Source organism: Cryptomeria japonica, unplaced genomic scaffold (genome assembly GCF_030272615.1).
Source record: "Cryptomeria japonica unplaced genomic scaffold, Sugi_1.0 HiC_scaffold_165, whole genome shotgun sequence".
Lineage (NCBI taxonomy): Eukaryota > Viridiplantae > Streptophyta > Pinopsida > Cupressales > Cupressaceae > Cryptomeria > Cryptomeria japonica.
Window position 1 is genome coordinate 312,075 of NW_026728987.1, and position 17,122 is coordinate 329,196.

At 34.6% G+C, this 17,122-nt stretch overlaps 2 protein-coding genes and 1 pseudogene across 2 annotated transcripts; 1 reads left to right on the forward strand and 2 right to left on the reverse strand.

Moving 5' to 3' along the window:
* Positions 1-2,847: 2,847 nt before the first annotated feature.
* Positions 2,848-3,896, reverse strand: LOC131867197 (xyloglucan endotransglucosylase/hydrolase 2-like; the record flags this gene model as incomplete). Its single annotated transcript, XM_059215502.1, has 4 exons — positions 2,848-3,195; positions 3,312-3,505; positions 3,618-3,718; positions 3,815-3,896. Coding segments are annotated over 4 exons (558 nt in total), but the record flags the coding sequence as incomplete, so codon positions are not given.
* A 3,637-nt stretch (positions 3,897-7,533) lies between these two features.
* Positions 7,534-8,025, reverse strand: LOC131867198 (xyloglucan endotransglucosylase protein 1-like). Its single transcript, XM_059215503.1, has one exon. It carries the CDS (start codon positions 8,023-8,025, stop codon positions 7,534-7,536), a length of 492 nt encoding a protein of 163 aa, XP_059071486.1.
* Positions 8,026-11,896: 3,871 nt separating this feature from the next.
* On the forward strand, positions 11,897-13,278 carry LOC131867212 (xyloglucan endotransglucosylase protein 1-like; annotated as a pseudogene).
* Positions 13,279-17,122: the final 3,844 nt, after the last annotated feature.

Here is a 17,122-nt window from a genome sequence, read left to right on the forward strand (position 1 = left end):
GCCAAAAAAATATCTATTAAGAGGATTTTGTGTATGTGAAAAAAGAAGCGTTGATGCAAGAACATAGGGATATTTTCAACCTATGTAGTGAGCCCAGCTTCAATTAAGATTTAATGATGAAATTATATGTCATGCTTGAAAAAATTCCTTGGTGACACTGACCTTTCTTATGTGAGAGGATCACAAAGATGAGGAGACAACCACACCACCCTCCTCTATTGTCCTATACCAAAAAAGTGTGACACTTTTATTTGATTTTTTTGCAATTATGCTTGGCCTAATGATAGCTCAATTTTATAAAGATTTGCATAAACCCAAAATTTTCTTTCAATGTTTTTGTTGTCTCCAATTTCCTTCACATCACCAAATCTTTATTTCAGAGTTTTCTTGTTTGCTATCATCCTTTCTTGCAAGTTCTCGATCTTACTCTTGAGTTTGTATTTAGGTGTGAAAAAAAGTTTAGATTTTGTTATTTAAATCTTTTGTTTATGTGTTAGATTGAATTGCACACAATATTGATCAATGATTTGACAATTTAATGTTATATTAACTTCCTTCTCAACTTTAATATTCTTTGGTATTGTACTAACTTTGTTCTCAAATTTAATATTATTTAAAATATTGAAAGGATTATTTTAATTTTGTTTTTAAGTTATGACCCAAAGATTAAGATACCATTTTTGAGTATATTTCTTTAAATTAGCCATTTTATGTTACCATGCCAATCACAATATAAACATAATACAATATTTAGAGAGGTTTTTTGCACAAAGTGTCCCATCTATCTACACTTTAATTGAACATCATGCTTTTCAGTGGTCAATTGGTCAATAGCAATTTTACACTTCATCTCTACCAGAATGTGGTGATTAATGAAGTCCATTTCTCTCTTAAACATTGAATGGACTAACATTCACTCAAGGAGCTCAAATTACTAAACAATTTAAAGGTGTATATTTACTCCCAATTTTGGAGTGAATGTACATTGTCATGTAAACAATAGTTATTGGGACCCTTTTCAATGATAATGATTATATGTATTTCTACAAGGAAATATATGTGCATTAATGAGAATATTGAATGCCCTAACCGTCAAACTTAGAACTCACTCATGTGGCTGGTAAAATTATCCACCACCAAGCCACTTGTCCCTTCATGATGAAAAATTTCAAATTTTATCAACATGCATTTCAATTCCAACATAGACTTTAAGGTACATTCATGTTGAGATGAACCATGATACCGAATTTAAAATTATATAATTGATAAAATTGAATTCTAATAAATGTTATATGAGATAGAATTTTAGCTATGTTACATGATTTTAGTTCTAATTAGTTTTTTATTGTTCTGTAATAAAATTTATTTCATTTATTTCTATTCTATAATCAATTGAAGCATTTAATGGACTACATATATTTTGTATCAAGTTTTATATGCAATTAAGGATTTGACTATAAAAAAAATAATAATTTTTTATTATAATTATTTATTTTATCAACATGCATTTTTTCTATTGGTAATTGAAATATTTCATTCATAATATAAGTATAAAGATTACCAAAATTTTCAAAAAGAAAGACATTTTAACTCTTAACTATCTATCATGCTTACCTACCACCCGAAACCACCAATTTACTTGAACTACCATCATGATATGCAAATTTCACCACTACAATTACATACATAATTGATTTACAAACGTTTTCCATATATTACTAATTGACTTCCAAATTACTACTTAATAATACTTCTTCGTTAAGCAAATATTATTTTGTCTTTTTTAAAAAGACTTTCACCATCACAAAAATTATTGCAAATACCTCAAGTGCAACATACATAATATTTTACCATCATAAAACTTCTTTTCAATTGTAACATATAGAATTTCATATTACACCTATTAATAGCTAGTATATGTTTTTCTCTTTGAAATTAATAGCTCAACCTTTGGGTAATAGTAGGGAAGAGAATCAAATAGTTTTGCATCCTAACTTATCAATCTCCAATTAACTTATTTAATATTCACCAAATTTTTTTACATCTTTATATGTAACTTATGAGCTTAAAACTATTCTTTAAGATTATGTATATCAAAGATGTACATATATTAATTAAGCTTTGCTAAACTAACCAAATAAATACTTTAAAAAATAGTTCAAAAAATGTGTTACCATGACCGTATAAGTTAGGATAGGGGAAAGGACCCAGTAGTTGAGCATGTACCAATTGTTGTAAGGGTTGTTGATACCTTTTGTTCCAAAAATTGAACAAATAAAACCTATTGTTTGAAACAAATGTACCAATAGTTGTTAGGAAATGTACCAATAGTTGTTAAAAATGTACTAATATTGTAAAAAGTAACCGATTAGGTGATGCCATGTCAGCTGCACAACTATTGCGGTCTCTTTTGCAGCGTAGTGGTCTCACTTTTTTGGGGGGCTGTTTTGGGCACCTTGGCAAAAAGCATGCTGATGTGGCATCATATTTGATGATGTGGCCCTGAAACCTTAGTTATAAGCAAGGGACTTGCCAAGTAAGCTGCTGTAAAAAAATCAGAGTGATTTGAAATTTCCAAGTAAGATTTTGAGAAGCGCGAAGTTAGGGTGCACAACTAATGGATCCTTTCCCTTATATAGATTTTTCCTTAATCATAATTGACTTCAAGCAAACGTCATTACTCACGACAACAACAAAATTCAAAAAAAGAGGTCCATAGTAGAAAGAATTCTGAATCTCTTCAAATGCTAACAAAATGAATATTGAGCTACATATTCAATTGATTGGGATCCAATCGTTACATATATAGCTTCCTTGGCTTCAAAATCGCCACAAAATTTGAAAGAATAAAAGAATTTGAATTAATGAATTTGGTTAAAGTATTTGTCCTTTGAGCTCAGTTGGACGCCTGGCGACTGTAATCGTAAATCATATAATTTTTGTGCACCCATTCAAGTTTCTGCTGCTCACTTGACTCTAATGCCTCTGCAGCATACCATGAATTCACAGAGCAATTAGAGGAGGCAGAGCATGTCTCTGCTTTGAAATTTCCATAAGATGCCACAAATGGGGATTTGCTCCAATCGATCTTTACTGCACCGCCTCTGTTGCCCAATCGTCTGATTCTTCGGATATGCAACGCCCAGATCCTCACTGTTCTTGAACACTCTCACCGGAGTTCCATCCACAGAAAACCTGCACACTATCAGAAATGCACAATATAAGTACAACAATGATGTTAAAACTGGAGGGCTAGGCAAAAGAGGACATTCAGTAGCTGATTTGAAGTTGTAGGGAAAATACTAACTTACATAATTTGTTGGGGATTCCAGAGCAGAGAGTAACTGTGAAAGTCTGCAGTGGGGTCGAACCAGAGGTAGAATTGTTGCTCGCGGTTGCCTTCGCCTTGAGAGAAAATATTAGTGTGCATAATGTAGGGATCTCCAGACAGATTTCCCAGAAACTCAAAGTCTATTTCGTCGTGTGTATTCCCTTGTGAAGAGAGCTGCGACAGAACATCACCATTTTATTAGACCATGCTCAACTTCCCACAACAATACTAGTACTACCCAGTACTAATTTTAGGGCTACAAAATGAAATGGAGGGAGAGACTTACATAGTATGCAGTAACAGTACCAGCCGAGTTACCAGGAACCAGCTTGATTTGCATATCAATATTGCCAAAGAGATATTCATTCTTGGATTGGAACCCTGAACCTGTTTTCATACAGCAGAGGCAGGGGAGGAGATAAGCATCGGTTCAGCATACTATTAAAATCATATAAATGAAGTAGGCAAAAGAGATGAATATACCTGAGGACTGATCGAGAGTAAGCTGCAAACGTTGGCCATTGTCAAGTATCTTAGCACGATCATTTCCCCATGTGATGTCAAAGTATGGTTAGGGTTAGAATTATGTTTAATTTAAGGATCAGAATTGGGGATATAGTAAGGGTTAAGGTTAGAATTAGGATAAGGGTAAAGTTTAGGGTTAGAGGGTAAGAGTTGACTGGAGGGAAAGTCATGCGATGGATGACAAATTAAATAGGCACATCGAGATAAGAAATGTTGAAACACTAGAAAGGGCTTATAAGGGAAAAGTAGAGTTGCCTCAAACCAAGACAAGAAATTATAATATCCTGGATAAATTTGCATTCATTTGTATTTATATTTTTTATATTTTAAAATCGATTTGATTACATTAAATAAAAAATTATCATTAATAAATGCAATTTTAACATTATGTAATTTTGTACCCTCCAATTTATCATTGAAAGTATACATTGCTATCGGCGTAACCCTCGCACCTTGTTTTGGTGCAAGTGCTAGTGTTAGATTTTGTGTACCAATGTCTTTCTTTTTTCTAAAAGGAATGATTTAATAATGGATAAAATATTATATTATGTGAATGGGTGAGTATTACATACAATGCAATATTAATGTTAGAAATTTAAAAAAAGATTATTGTCAAATAAAAATTTTGCAATATAATTTGTATTAAATATATGATTGCGACGCGTAATTTTATCAGATAAATCTATGTTTGTGTGTAACAAATGCTATCCAAGACAATTTAATATATATCTCAAATTTGACTTGTTATCAGAGTTTCGAATTTCTTTTTTACTGTACACGGCTGCGTTAGTTTCCGTAAAATCTCGGGGAAGTCGGACTTGTTGAATTTTCTTGTCGTCCACGTCTGAGGTGTCATATTTTGGTCATTGAAGACACTCGTAATCATCATTCCATTAGAAAACAGAATTGCTTAATGACATTCGAATTTCCTGTTAGTGTTTTGTACGGGAGAGTCAATATTTACTCCAAACTGCCTGGAATGAATCTGCACCTTACACCTCTGTTAGTTTGAGCTCATTTAATGAACGCCAAAGGGAACTGGCTGTTAAATTTGTTCTTGATAATTTTATGCTACGGTGAAGAATACGAATATTGAAGAAGATTGCAGGTCTTAAATGTTTGACTTAATTCAGTTTCAGTTCTGTAATTTCTATATCCTAGTTATTATCAATTAATAAACTAAAGGGAACTCACAACACTTGCTGAAAGTTTATCAAATAGGATAGCAAGTTAAGTGCAATTAATTTTGGGAATTTCTATTGTTAAAAACATTTCAGTTGGAGTAGGAGTACATTTCAGATGGGTGACATCTTGGAAAAGATCCAATACTAAAATTTTATCTTAATGCAATAAGTGCTAAGTGTACCATTCATTCTCATGAGAGATGGGTTCTTGTGAACCACTACCCATGAAATATGGGTCAATGAGTTTGACTCGAAAAACTACACTTGAATTTTGATAAATATCTCAATTACACCAAAAACTACGACTTTATACTTTAATTGTGATTGTTGTTCTTTGCTAAGGATTGTTGCATTGTTTCAAGCATCTAGATAACTAATGCAACTAAATATTGATTACGTCAGAAATCCTTTAAATACTTTCAATGATAGTTGTATACATCATCGAGATAGTGAAAACTAGACTATAAACAATCCTCTAGGCTTTTAATAATCAAAGATCACCATAAAATTAATAGAAATTTTCAACAATAGGTTGTATAATCAAAGTAAAGGAAGTGTAAAAACTTAAAAAGTTTGCAAGATTTCTTGATTTATGAGAATGAATGGTTGACCTTCTAGACTAATTGATGCCTAATCTTGCAACATAGAGTCTACCCTAGGTGGATACCCTAATGATAGTGTAAGAAATTACTTTTCAAATGAAATTGATTTACTTGGCTTTACCTTACAAAGATCAAACTCGCAAATGCACCTTATCTTCATTAATGCAAATCTCTACTTAATAATCCCCGAATAATTTTAAAGATCCACATAATAGTTTGAATTTGGTGCAAGAGCACGTAAGTAGACAAGCAATCCACATTGACCAAAAACATTTTTTAATTTGTTGCGCTTAGTTTTGGTTTGTTTTGAATTGTCTTGGTATCTCTCCATGTTGATCTTTGCAAAGTTTCATTGTTGACTTTGGCCCATGAGAAGGATTGCAAGAGGTTATAGATTGGAGAAAAATATGAAGAAATCTCTATTCCTCTTGTTGAAGATTTTATTCACATTATCTAGACAAAGCTTACACAAAAGCTGGACTTTTGCACACAGAGATATCCATTCTTAGTAATTTGCAATGTTTTGCTAGCATTCCAACTCCTTATGTGTTTATGAGGAGATTTCTTAGGGTAGTTAGATCAGATAAAAATTAGGGGATGGTGTACTTCTTTCTCATGGAATTGTCCTTGATGGAGTACACTATGTTGAACTACCCACCTTCATTCTAGCAACTAAATTTGAACCATTGTAAATATCATAATGATCACCTTTGCAACCACACTTTGTAAAAAAGGCGCCACAAATTCACTTGCTCTAAGATAAGTCAAAATGTGATGTTATATACCATGTTAACTTTATTAAATTGACCATAAACTAAAGGAAACTACCAATGATCTTATTTAACTTTTTAATCTTAGGAGTATCCAACAACAAATGAGAAGAGAAATAAATGGCATAGGAAGAAAATATTCTTTGGCACACTTGAAATTACCATGTTAAAGAGAGAAGCATAGTTTACAATTTCAAAATAATAAAAAATAAAATTAGCCATCATCCAATTCTACAAGTAACTCAAGGAAGTGATTAAGAAAATTATATAACTAAATATCTCATTATACATTAGGGTTGAAGAATTTTGATCCTTTACTCACAATCAATCAAGAAAAGAACCATTCTAGTATTATGTAGTTAAGCAAGAACTTAAGCAAATAATCAAATTCTTTATATCTATTTTTCTCTGTCTCCCTATATCTCCCCCTTCCTCTATTTCTCTTGATCACACTGTCACATATGATCAATGCTTGATAAAATTGGGTGACTAATCTGTGAGTCAAAATTTGTTTCATAATTATTTCTAAGTTAAAATTTTATGCAACCCAAACATGATACATGACCTTTGTAAAGCACAGTATCCATGACCAATCTAAACACAAAATTGATATTGTATGTGGAATAAATTGGTGATGTCTAGATCACTAGGAAATATATCTGATTAAAGGAATATTTATATCTAACCTTGTTTATATGTATTGATAGATAAAGTGTTCTTGCAGGAATTTGGGACTTGCCTTGTAAACTTGATTGTTGATTTTGGAATTATGATTCTATTATCACCATGTGTAGAAGTATCATTGATTGATATTGTCTTGGAATGAGAGGGATTATAAAAGAAATAAATGAGAAATAAATCTAAGCATTCATGATTATGAAATAGAACCGAAATTACTGGACGGAATCAGGTGGGCACTCGTGTGCATTTGTTCATATAAGATTTTACATCCACATAATCTACCAAAGGTGTGAAGCCTTCTTTTATTCCATGTTGAAAGAAATAATACATTGAAATTGTGGGAAAGTTAAAAGAATGAAAGAGTGTGAATATTGTACAATTAAAGAGGAGGGAAAAATTTCCTGTTCGAAGGTAGAGTTGATTGACTCAGCGTTTGATGTCTAACGGGTGCATTCAGTAGGAAGGCCCAGTGGAAAACTTTTGGTGTCAGAACAGTAATCATATACCATATAGTTCTTGCGCACCCATTCAAGTTGCTGCTGCTCACCCGAATCCAATGCTGCTTGATTGTACCATGCATTTGCAGAGCAGTCAGAGGAAGAAGTACTGCACACCTGTGCATTAAAACTCTGGTATGAGGCGACGAAGAGGGCTTTGCTCCAGTCTATCTTCACAAGCCCACCTCTAGTTGCCCAATCGTCTGTGTTCCACAGACTCGAATATATTCTCATGCCTTGATTCTTTGGATACGCCACACCCACATTCTCGTTGTTCTTAAACACTCTCACGGGAGTTCCATCCAAAGAAAATCTGCTCAATACCATCACATCAAAATAATTTATGTTATTGAAACGGGCACGGTAATACTTCAGAGCCTTAGCCCGGAGGGATGTTAAGCACTTAAATTGAAGGGGTAAGGGTAAATTTAGCATTGCTTACAAAATTTGTAAATAACAATAATTCACAAAAATATTACATTGGATTTATCCATTCCAAATTATTTGTCAAATTAAGATTACAATTTATAAATTTTTTAAGTTAATGTAACCAAGAACTCTATTTTTGTTAGTTTTGTGTCCTCTCAATCGTCGAAAACTATAGAAGGGTTAAAATAGGAGCAATTAATTATTATTTTTTATCTAAGCAACTATAGAATGAGGGAAAGCTTCTAAATCAAGGAATGTATAGCCTTTTATTTAAAATAGAGGCAAAGTGGATAGATTTTCCACTGTGAAAGGGAATGAAATTGGGCTTTTAACACCCAAAGGAAAACCCCATTTCTAGAAATTGTAGTCTTCTTGCTTCTATGCTAAACCACATAGTGTAAACCTCCCCTTGTTTGATTGACAATCATAATGGAGTCAATATCTATCACATTGCAAATATATCTCTAAGTATGTGCTAAAAGTAGATTGGCTCAATGACAAGTTGGTGAATCAAATATTTTATAATCAAAATTTAATTCTCATCATTACAATGAAAAACATAATAGTATTTATAAGAAATGAACTAGTACACCAAGATTCAATGGAGCAAGGAGGAGCGAGGAGTGTTAGGGTTTCTAGAGGTGTAGGTTCTTCAGGGTACGATGTAGAGGATGGAGGTGAGGGCGACGATGAGGATGGTTAGGGGATTTAGGTGGCTAGTAGCTTGGTTTTTTCTTGGATAGTGGTTGTAGCTCTTTCAGTGCTCCTTGTTTGGTTTTCTGCTTGGAGAGACATTACGCCCCTTTCGCTTTCTGGGGTCTCGATATCTACTCATATCGTGCCTCCCTTATGCTTATTTCATGTTGGGTCATTGGTTAGGAAGTGGCCCCTAATAGATGATGGTTTTCTTCCCTATTGGATTGGGCCCTTGTTTTTCCTTTTCCTATAATCAGTGAATCTTTCTTGACAGTATGCAAGGAGAGTCGTTGGTGGGTGCAGGGTTTCTATTCATCTCTTTGCCTTGCTTCCTAAGTTTGGTGGGTGTCGAGAGTCTCTGGTGGTTGGGCCTACTTTGTAGGGTCTGTTTTTGGTGACAACCCTTCATTCTATGGTGTTTAATGTGTGCCCCTATGTGGTCTTCTCTTTGCTTTTGTTGATTGGGGATTTTAGATTCTATTCAGGGCTGAGTGTGCCTAATTTTCTCTCACTCATTGGTGGAGCAACTTCGTTTGGGGTTGGTTCTTGTTGGTGGGTTGCGTGCTGCATTGGGCTCCCCTGCTCAGTACTGATCGTATGGAGGTGGGATTTTGTGCTAGGATGGATGGTTTCCTGTGGTGTTGAGGTTCTCTGGAGTGGGGTAGCTTTTCCTTCCTCTCTCTAAGACTTCCTCTTGGGACTCCTCTCCTAGTTGGGAAGGGTAATTGACATGATGTTTACTCTACTTCTTTTAGTGTTCCTATGGAGATGGGCCTTGAAGGTGTTTTGTTATTTAAATATTATTTTGTTGATGGCTTTTTTTGGGGGTCGGATTTGGTATTTTTTGAGAATGATAGTGTTCTTCTTGGAGGCAATTCTTCCCATGTTGTGGCGGGTGGTTTCCAGAGGAGTGCTGAGGGTTGGTTACCCTATGGGAGTTTAACCAGAGAGGGCTCTATTTTTGTCATCCTCGCGATGGCACTAGACTCTTTCTTATTTCAGAAGATGTTATTTTTGACAATTTTTGCTTTTGTCTTCTACTACCCTCGTCATGTAGTGGGCATGTTTGGATCAATTAGCTTAGAACTTCTAGATTGGCGATTGAGTTGAGATCTTCTTGTCACTGGGTTGAAGGCTAGGGTCTCTACCCTATATTTTTTCTGTCTGGGGATTTGTCTGCCAATATTTTTGTTGACAGCTTGTCTATTGAGGTGACCCTTGATGTTTTGTTAGCAGGCTACTCATCATGAAAAAGGTTCTGGGGTGCCTTTCAAAACCCCTTGTGTTTGTTTGTGCTAGTCCATTCCATGATGTCTTTTCTTGTTACTGCTATAGAATGGCTAGGAGTTTCTATTTTTACTAGGTTCGTGGGTGTCTCCAGATCAGTGTTCTCTAGTATCCCTAATCATAAAAGGTTGTAGAATGTCTTTCAAATTTGCTTTTGATTTTTTTATCCCTTGGCTAGTTTGCTCTTAGTTTAAGGGGGTTTTTCAAGAGGATGGTTTGGGGCACACTCCTAACCCCCTCCATTTTCATTAGGTGATTTCCTGTGTTTGGGACATTGTTTCCACTAGTTGGGGTTATGGTCAAAAGCCTCTTTTCGAAAAAGGTTTTGCCTCTTTTGTGTTTTTGCTTGGTGTGCATGTCTCATGTGCCCTACGTAGCACTTTTAGCATTTATGTAATGGTGCAGGCCTATCTTGCTTTTTATTAATCAAAACATAATAATATTTTTTAGATGTAGAGTTAGGTTTTTGGTAGAGACATCATTGTGAGAAATTAATAATAGGAATATAGTCATCGATAGAATGCACTTCATTTTAATGTAATCCATACAGAATAAAATTGAAGGAGAACATAAAATCAAAATTAAAGGGACCACAAAAGACAAAAGTATTAAAAAAATGATCTATTTCTCAAAATGCAACCCTAATGTACACATGTTATTATTTTCATAATATGATATTTTTTATTAATTTTTAAATATTATTTATTTTAATTGGTAAACTAAGAAGTTTAGCATTAAAGAAGCACATTATAAATTAAATTGAACAAACATTATAAAAGTTCCAAACTCAGCCCATGCCTAATTATTTTTTTGTTTTACCTATAATATAATTATAATTTTTGATAGCTTAATTTAATATTACTTATTTAAAAGACTAAATATTAATATAAATACTATACTATATCACTACATAAGGTAATCATTAAGAATAGCACAACTTTTATAAGGTTTATTATTCTAATTAAAATTTGATAGCCTCTTGAAGAATTTTAGATTTTCTTAAAAATATATTATTTGACATTGTTGATTATAGCTATCAAAACAACATTTGATTTAAGTATAGTTAAAAATATTATAGTGGAAAGAAAAATCTTCAAAGTATTATCGAAAATGGATTAAAACTATTACTGTTTTTCACTTAATTTTTTTGTTATTGTTATGTTTTATTTTGAATTCTACTTTTTTACCCTAGAGTATAATCTTGTATCCATCCACCCCCTCTCTCTTTATATAAATAATTTTTAATTAATAAAATACTTACAGTTAAATTCATAAAATAGACTAGAATTAAATTGCTGGTAAAATTTTTAGATACCAACTTGCCACCTCAGAAAGAAGGAAAATAACTTTTAGTGTATAACGAAAACCCCAAGCCCCTTCCCCACCCTAGAGGGAAAAGAAACATAACTTTTAGTGTTGTAGGTATAACGAAAGCCCCATGCCCCTTCCCTTTCCCTTCTCAAATAGGAGCGTGTTGTTCAAAATAGACCTTTGACCAAATCAATTGCAACTTGTTTCTGATCGCTCAAATCTATTGCAAGTTGTTCTCCATTAATCAATTCTCGGTAATCATGAGACTACAACGTGCCATGGAGTTGTGTGTCTTTAACAACCTGAAATTTACATGAAGCAGCTAAAATACAGCTAGAAAACACTTTCTCTTACAATTATCATGGGATGTGAGCTCTGGTATCAAAACGTTGAAAAGATGAGGATAAAAGGGAGCTTCCAGACAAATGAGCCGGCCCCAGAAAAAAAATCCAGATTGTTATCCCTGTAAAGCCAAACCTTGCACGTACCCAAATAAACCCCAAGGCGTGACAACTCATTCATACTTTTGTACTATATATATACAAGCGATTGGTAGCTTTCAGCCATCACAAATCCACTATCTTCTTAACACCTTACCTAAATTCGACTTTCTCATTTCAACTCTGTTATCAATGGCCCTCCTCGTGCTTTTCCTCATATTTATGGTCTCAATCTCCCACCATGTTTCAGCAAATTTTTATAACGATTTTGATATCACATGGGGTAGTGATCGCGCTAATATACTCAACAAAGGGCAACAGTTGTAGCTTACTCTCGACCGATCCTCAGGTATAACGAAAAACCATATTTTTCTACTCATATCATCCTTTCCTTATTGTATATAATTCAAATTCTATGTCGAACCTTAATTTAGATGTTATATGATAGGCTCGGGATTTCAATCCAAGAAGGAATACCTGTTCGAAAACATCGATATGCAAATCAAGTTGGTTCCTGGTAACTCGGCAGGCACTATAACGACATACTATGTAAGTCCGCTTAATATATCATAGTATTCATATTAGTAATGACATAGGACATATTATCCTTCTTAGCTGAGCATGGCAGATAAATTCATGTGTTGAAATATTTGGTGCAGCTTTCGTCCCAAGGCAATAACCACGATGAAATTCACTTCGAGTTTTTGGGAAACCTGTCTGGAGATCCCTACGTTATGCACACAAATGTTTACTCTCAAGGCCAGGGCAATCGGGAACAACAATTTAACCTCTGGTTTGATCACACCGCCGATTTTCACACTTACTCTCTACTCTGGAATCCTCAACAAATTATTATGTATGTAATACAAGCATTACTCGTAATTTTATGGATATAATTATCTATAGTTCTAATATATCATGGTGGTCGTATTGTGCAGATTCTCCGTGGATGGAACACCGGTGAGAGTGTTCGAGAACAACAAGAAGTTGGGTGTTGCATATCCGAAGAATCAAGCAATGAGAATATATTCGAGCTCGTGGTACACAGACGATTGGGCAACCAGAGGCGGGGCAATGAAGACTGATTGGAGAAAAGCACCCTTCGATGCCTCTTTCCACAATTTTAATGCATAGGTGTGCACAAAGTCTTCTGTTTGCTCTGCAAATTCATGGTGGAGTCAGGCGGCCTTGGATTTCAGTCAGGAACAGAAACTGAAATGGGTGCTCAAGAATTACATGATTTATGATTACTGCTTGGACAGAAAAAGGTTTCTGTAGGGCCTTCCTGCAGAATGCACCATCCAGAGAGTTAATTGAACAAAAAAACTAAATAAAGTCTTAGTTGACAGAGCATAGCATTGAGATCTATCAAATATTCTTTAATTTTTCTATCATTGAATTCTATCAATTCGTTTGAGATTGCAATAACTAGACTGGGATATCACGAACTGCGATCACTTGAAATCAAATAAAACGTACCCACTTTGTGTAAGAATCCCATGTGTACTCATTACAAAGGAATGAATATTAAGGTTGCGACGTAGTTGTGATTGCTACTTAAAATTGTGTCGTCATCCCTATTTTTAGAGGAAGAGGTTACCTTTAAATTATAATTGGAAAAAAGTTGATAAAATGTCATTTTTATTTGTATATAAATGAGTGCGTGTAAAACAGTCACCAAAGTTGTTGGTTTGTGAGAGATTTAGGTTCGAATACCAATAGCTACTTTCCTCTAGGTTTATATAATAATTACATACGTTAATAATGATTCCAAAATTAAATATATATAATAATAACAGAAAGTTTATATCTTTAAATGACATGAAAGTGAATACATAAAAAATATATTATAGGAAATTTTCTTGATCTATTATATAAATATATTAAATAAATTTTTTGATCAGTTAAGGCAGTAAGATTTTAATGCTAGCCCCATTTCTAGGTGAGGTCACAAATGAGGGGCCTCAACCTTGACATTAACACGCCCACCTATGCCTTGGCCATCCATTTCTCCTCCTTGTTTCTCCTCCACCATCAACAATAGCCCTAGCTCTAGGTGGGGCCACAAATGAGGGGCCTCATCCTTGACATTAACACTTGATCGTCCACCTTTTCCCTAGCCGTCCATCTTTCCTCCTTGTCTCTCCTCCATCAATAGAATTGGCCCAAGCTCTAAGTGAGGCCACAAATGAGAGGCCTCATCCCTAACATTAACACTGACCGTCCATCTTTGCCCTAGCCATCCATTTCTCTGCCTTGTCTCTTCTCCACCACCAACACACACCTCCTCCTACACATCTACATTTGGCATTAATGGCTAGCTGATATACCTCCACATCCTCCATCTTGTTTCATGTCTACCTTAATTCTCCTATCACTAGCAAGACATCCACATTGATAGCCCATCAAAGGCATAAGTTGCACCATTAATAATGCAACCACTTAACCATCATACTATAGGATGGACCGCGAATGCTAATACATAAATTATTAGTATAATATTTATCTAATCAAATATGAAAAAAAGGGAGAATTCATATCTACAAGTGGTATTAAACTAGCAATTGCACCCTAGTGTGCAATGGGTACATCAAAAAGGTGTGGAAAGCTAATCATAAATTTTTTGGTCTATGTTTTGCATACTAAGATGGGAAGCATCTCAGAAGAGAGAGAGAGAGAGAGAGAGAGAGAGAGAGAGAGAGAGAGAGAGAGAGAGAGAGAGAGAGAGAGAGAGAGAGAGAGAGAGAGAGAGAGAGAGAGAGAGAGAGAGAGAGAGAGAGAGAGAGAGAGAGAGAGAGAGAGAGAGAGAGAGAGAGAGGTAAGGAGATAGAGATTGGGGATATAGATAGAGAGGGAGATAGAGATAAAGATAGGGGATAAAGAGAAAGAGGAGACATGGATATAGACAGATGGAAGAGATTGATATATAAATAGGGGTTTAGTGAGGGAGATGTAGAAAGATAAAGATAGGGACAGTAAGTGATATATATATAGAGAAATATAAGGGTATAGATAATGATATGGAGATAGGGGGAGAGATTAAAGAAGAAAAATGGAGAGACGGAGATAGAAGGGAAAATATATATAGATATAGAGATCTAGGAAGAGGGAGAGGGAGAGAGAGAGGGAGAGAGAGAGGGAGGGAGATGGATTTATAGATAGAGGGAGACATGTCTAGAGATAGAGGAGGGAATAGGAAGATAGAGGTAGCGATGAAGAGGGACATAAATAAATAGAGAGATAGAGAGGGTTGGAGAGATAAAGATAGATATAGGAAGATAGATTGGGTGAGATAAAGAGATATAGAGGAAGAGGGAGAGGTAGAGATATATATATAGATATGTCTATGATGAGATTGAGTGATTTAGAGGTCAAGATATAGGGAGATATAGAGGGGGGAAGGAAAGACAAAGAGACAAATAGAGAGACAAACAAATAGAGTGGGGAGATGGAGAGGGAGATGGAGATAAGGAAGCAAAAATAGGGAGTGCTCATGCATATGTGTGGGTGAGAGAGAGATATTGAGATAGAGATAGGAAGGAATAAATAGGGGGTATGTGTGTAAGAGTGTGCGAGAGAGATATGGAGATAGGGATATAGAGATCCAATGATGATTGAAACAAAATTTATAAATTACGAAATGTGGCTCGGAGAGGGAGAGACATTTAGCTAGAGAGAGATGGATAGATAATGCGATAGAGATAGAAGAAGACATGGACAAAGAAATAAGGAGATATAGAAGTAGAGAGGAAAGAGATGTAGATATAGAAGTCTAGGAAGAGGAGAGAGAAAAAGAGAAATAATGGGAGATAGAGAGAATGAGAGAGGAAAAGGGAGAGGCAGAGATAAATGGGAGGGTACAAAGAGAGATATATGGGAAGAGAAAAGTAGAGAGACAAAGAGATAGTTAGGGGATAGAGAGGGAGAGAAGAAGGGAGATGTGCGGAGAAATATAGCGATAAAGAAAGAGTGATAAGTAGAAGAGGGAGATAGAAGAGGTGGGAGAGAGGAAGAGAGATGGGTAGAGGAGAGCGAGAGGGAGAGAGAGATAGACGAAGGAGGGAGGGGGTGAGAAATGGGAAAGGAAGAGGGGGAGAGATGTAGATAGAGGATAATATATAGAGAAAGAGAGGGATAGGAAAAATATAAAGAGTAGTGAATGATATGGATAGTGAATATATAGAGTAGTGAGAGGGAGATAGAGAGAAATTGAGATATATAGATATAGAGTATGAGAGATGGACATAGAAATGGAGTAATGATAGAGGAAGAAAGGGAGGGAGAGAGATGAAGAGATGGAGAAATAGATATGGGTTTAGGGAGGGCGTAAGGAAGGGAGATATGGAGATAGATAAGAGATACATGGATATGGACATGCAAAAGAGGCAGAGAGAAGAGGAGAGAGAGAGGGAAGTGGGAGAGAGATGGGTAGAGAGAGAGAGATAGAGAAAGAAAAGGGGGAGAGAGGTAGAGAGAGAGAGAGTGAGAGAGAGAGGAATAGATGAAAAGATATAGATAGAGGGAAATGCATAGAGATAGAGAAGGATATAAAATGAGATAGTGAGATAGAGGTACAAAAGGATATAGATAGAAAGATATAGAGATGAGTGAGGGGAAGATAGATAGAATTAGCGATATAGAGATATAGAGATATAGAGTTTGAGAGATGGAGGGAAAAATAGAGTGATTGAGAGAGGAGGAGAGGGAGGGGGAGAGAGGAAAGGGGGAGAGAGGGAAAGATAGTTGAATAGATAGAATGGTAGAAATGACCCATAAAATGCCTATAAATTTATGTTTGTAGTCACAAGATTTATAGTTTGGAACTAAACTTGAATTATAGACATGTAGTTATTGATTGGATATATAGATAAAAAGGGAGAGGGAGAGATGGGAAGATAGAGATAGAGGGGGCAAGAATGAGAAATAAAGGAGGTGCATTAAATTTTGAAAATATAATCAAAAATTGAAATGCAAGAAAGAGCCTAAGTAAGTCCAACAATTGGAGAGTGAATTATCCAAATTATTATTAAAATAGAGTGTACACATCCTTAAAAGTAATAAGAAAATATTATATAATATATTAATATTACTATTATTCTATAAAATATGTAGATATTATATATATTATATTATATTTATGTTTAATTTTAATATCATTATTTAATAAAATATTATGTAATAATATTTTAAAGTAATGGCATGTATTATATTTCATATAATATGTAATAATGAACATAATTTTATTATATATTTCATTAGATTTAATAATATATTTAAAAATAAATATATGTTTGCAGCCCTTAGCATCACAGTTTCCATATATATTTAATAATATATTTCATTAGATTTATATATGTTTGCGGCTCTTT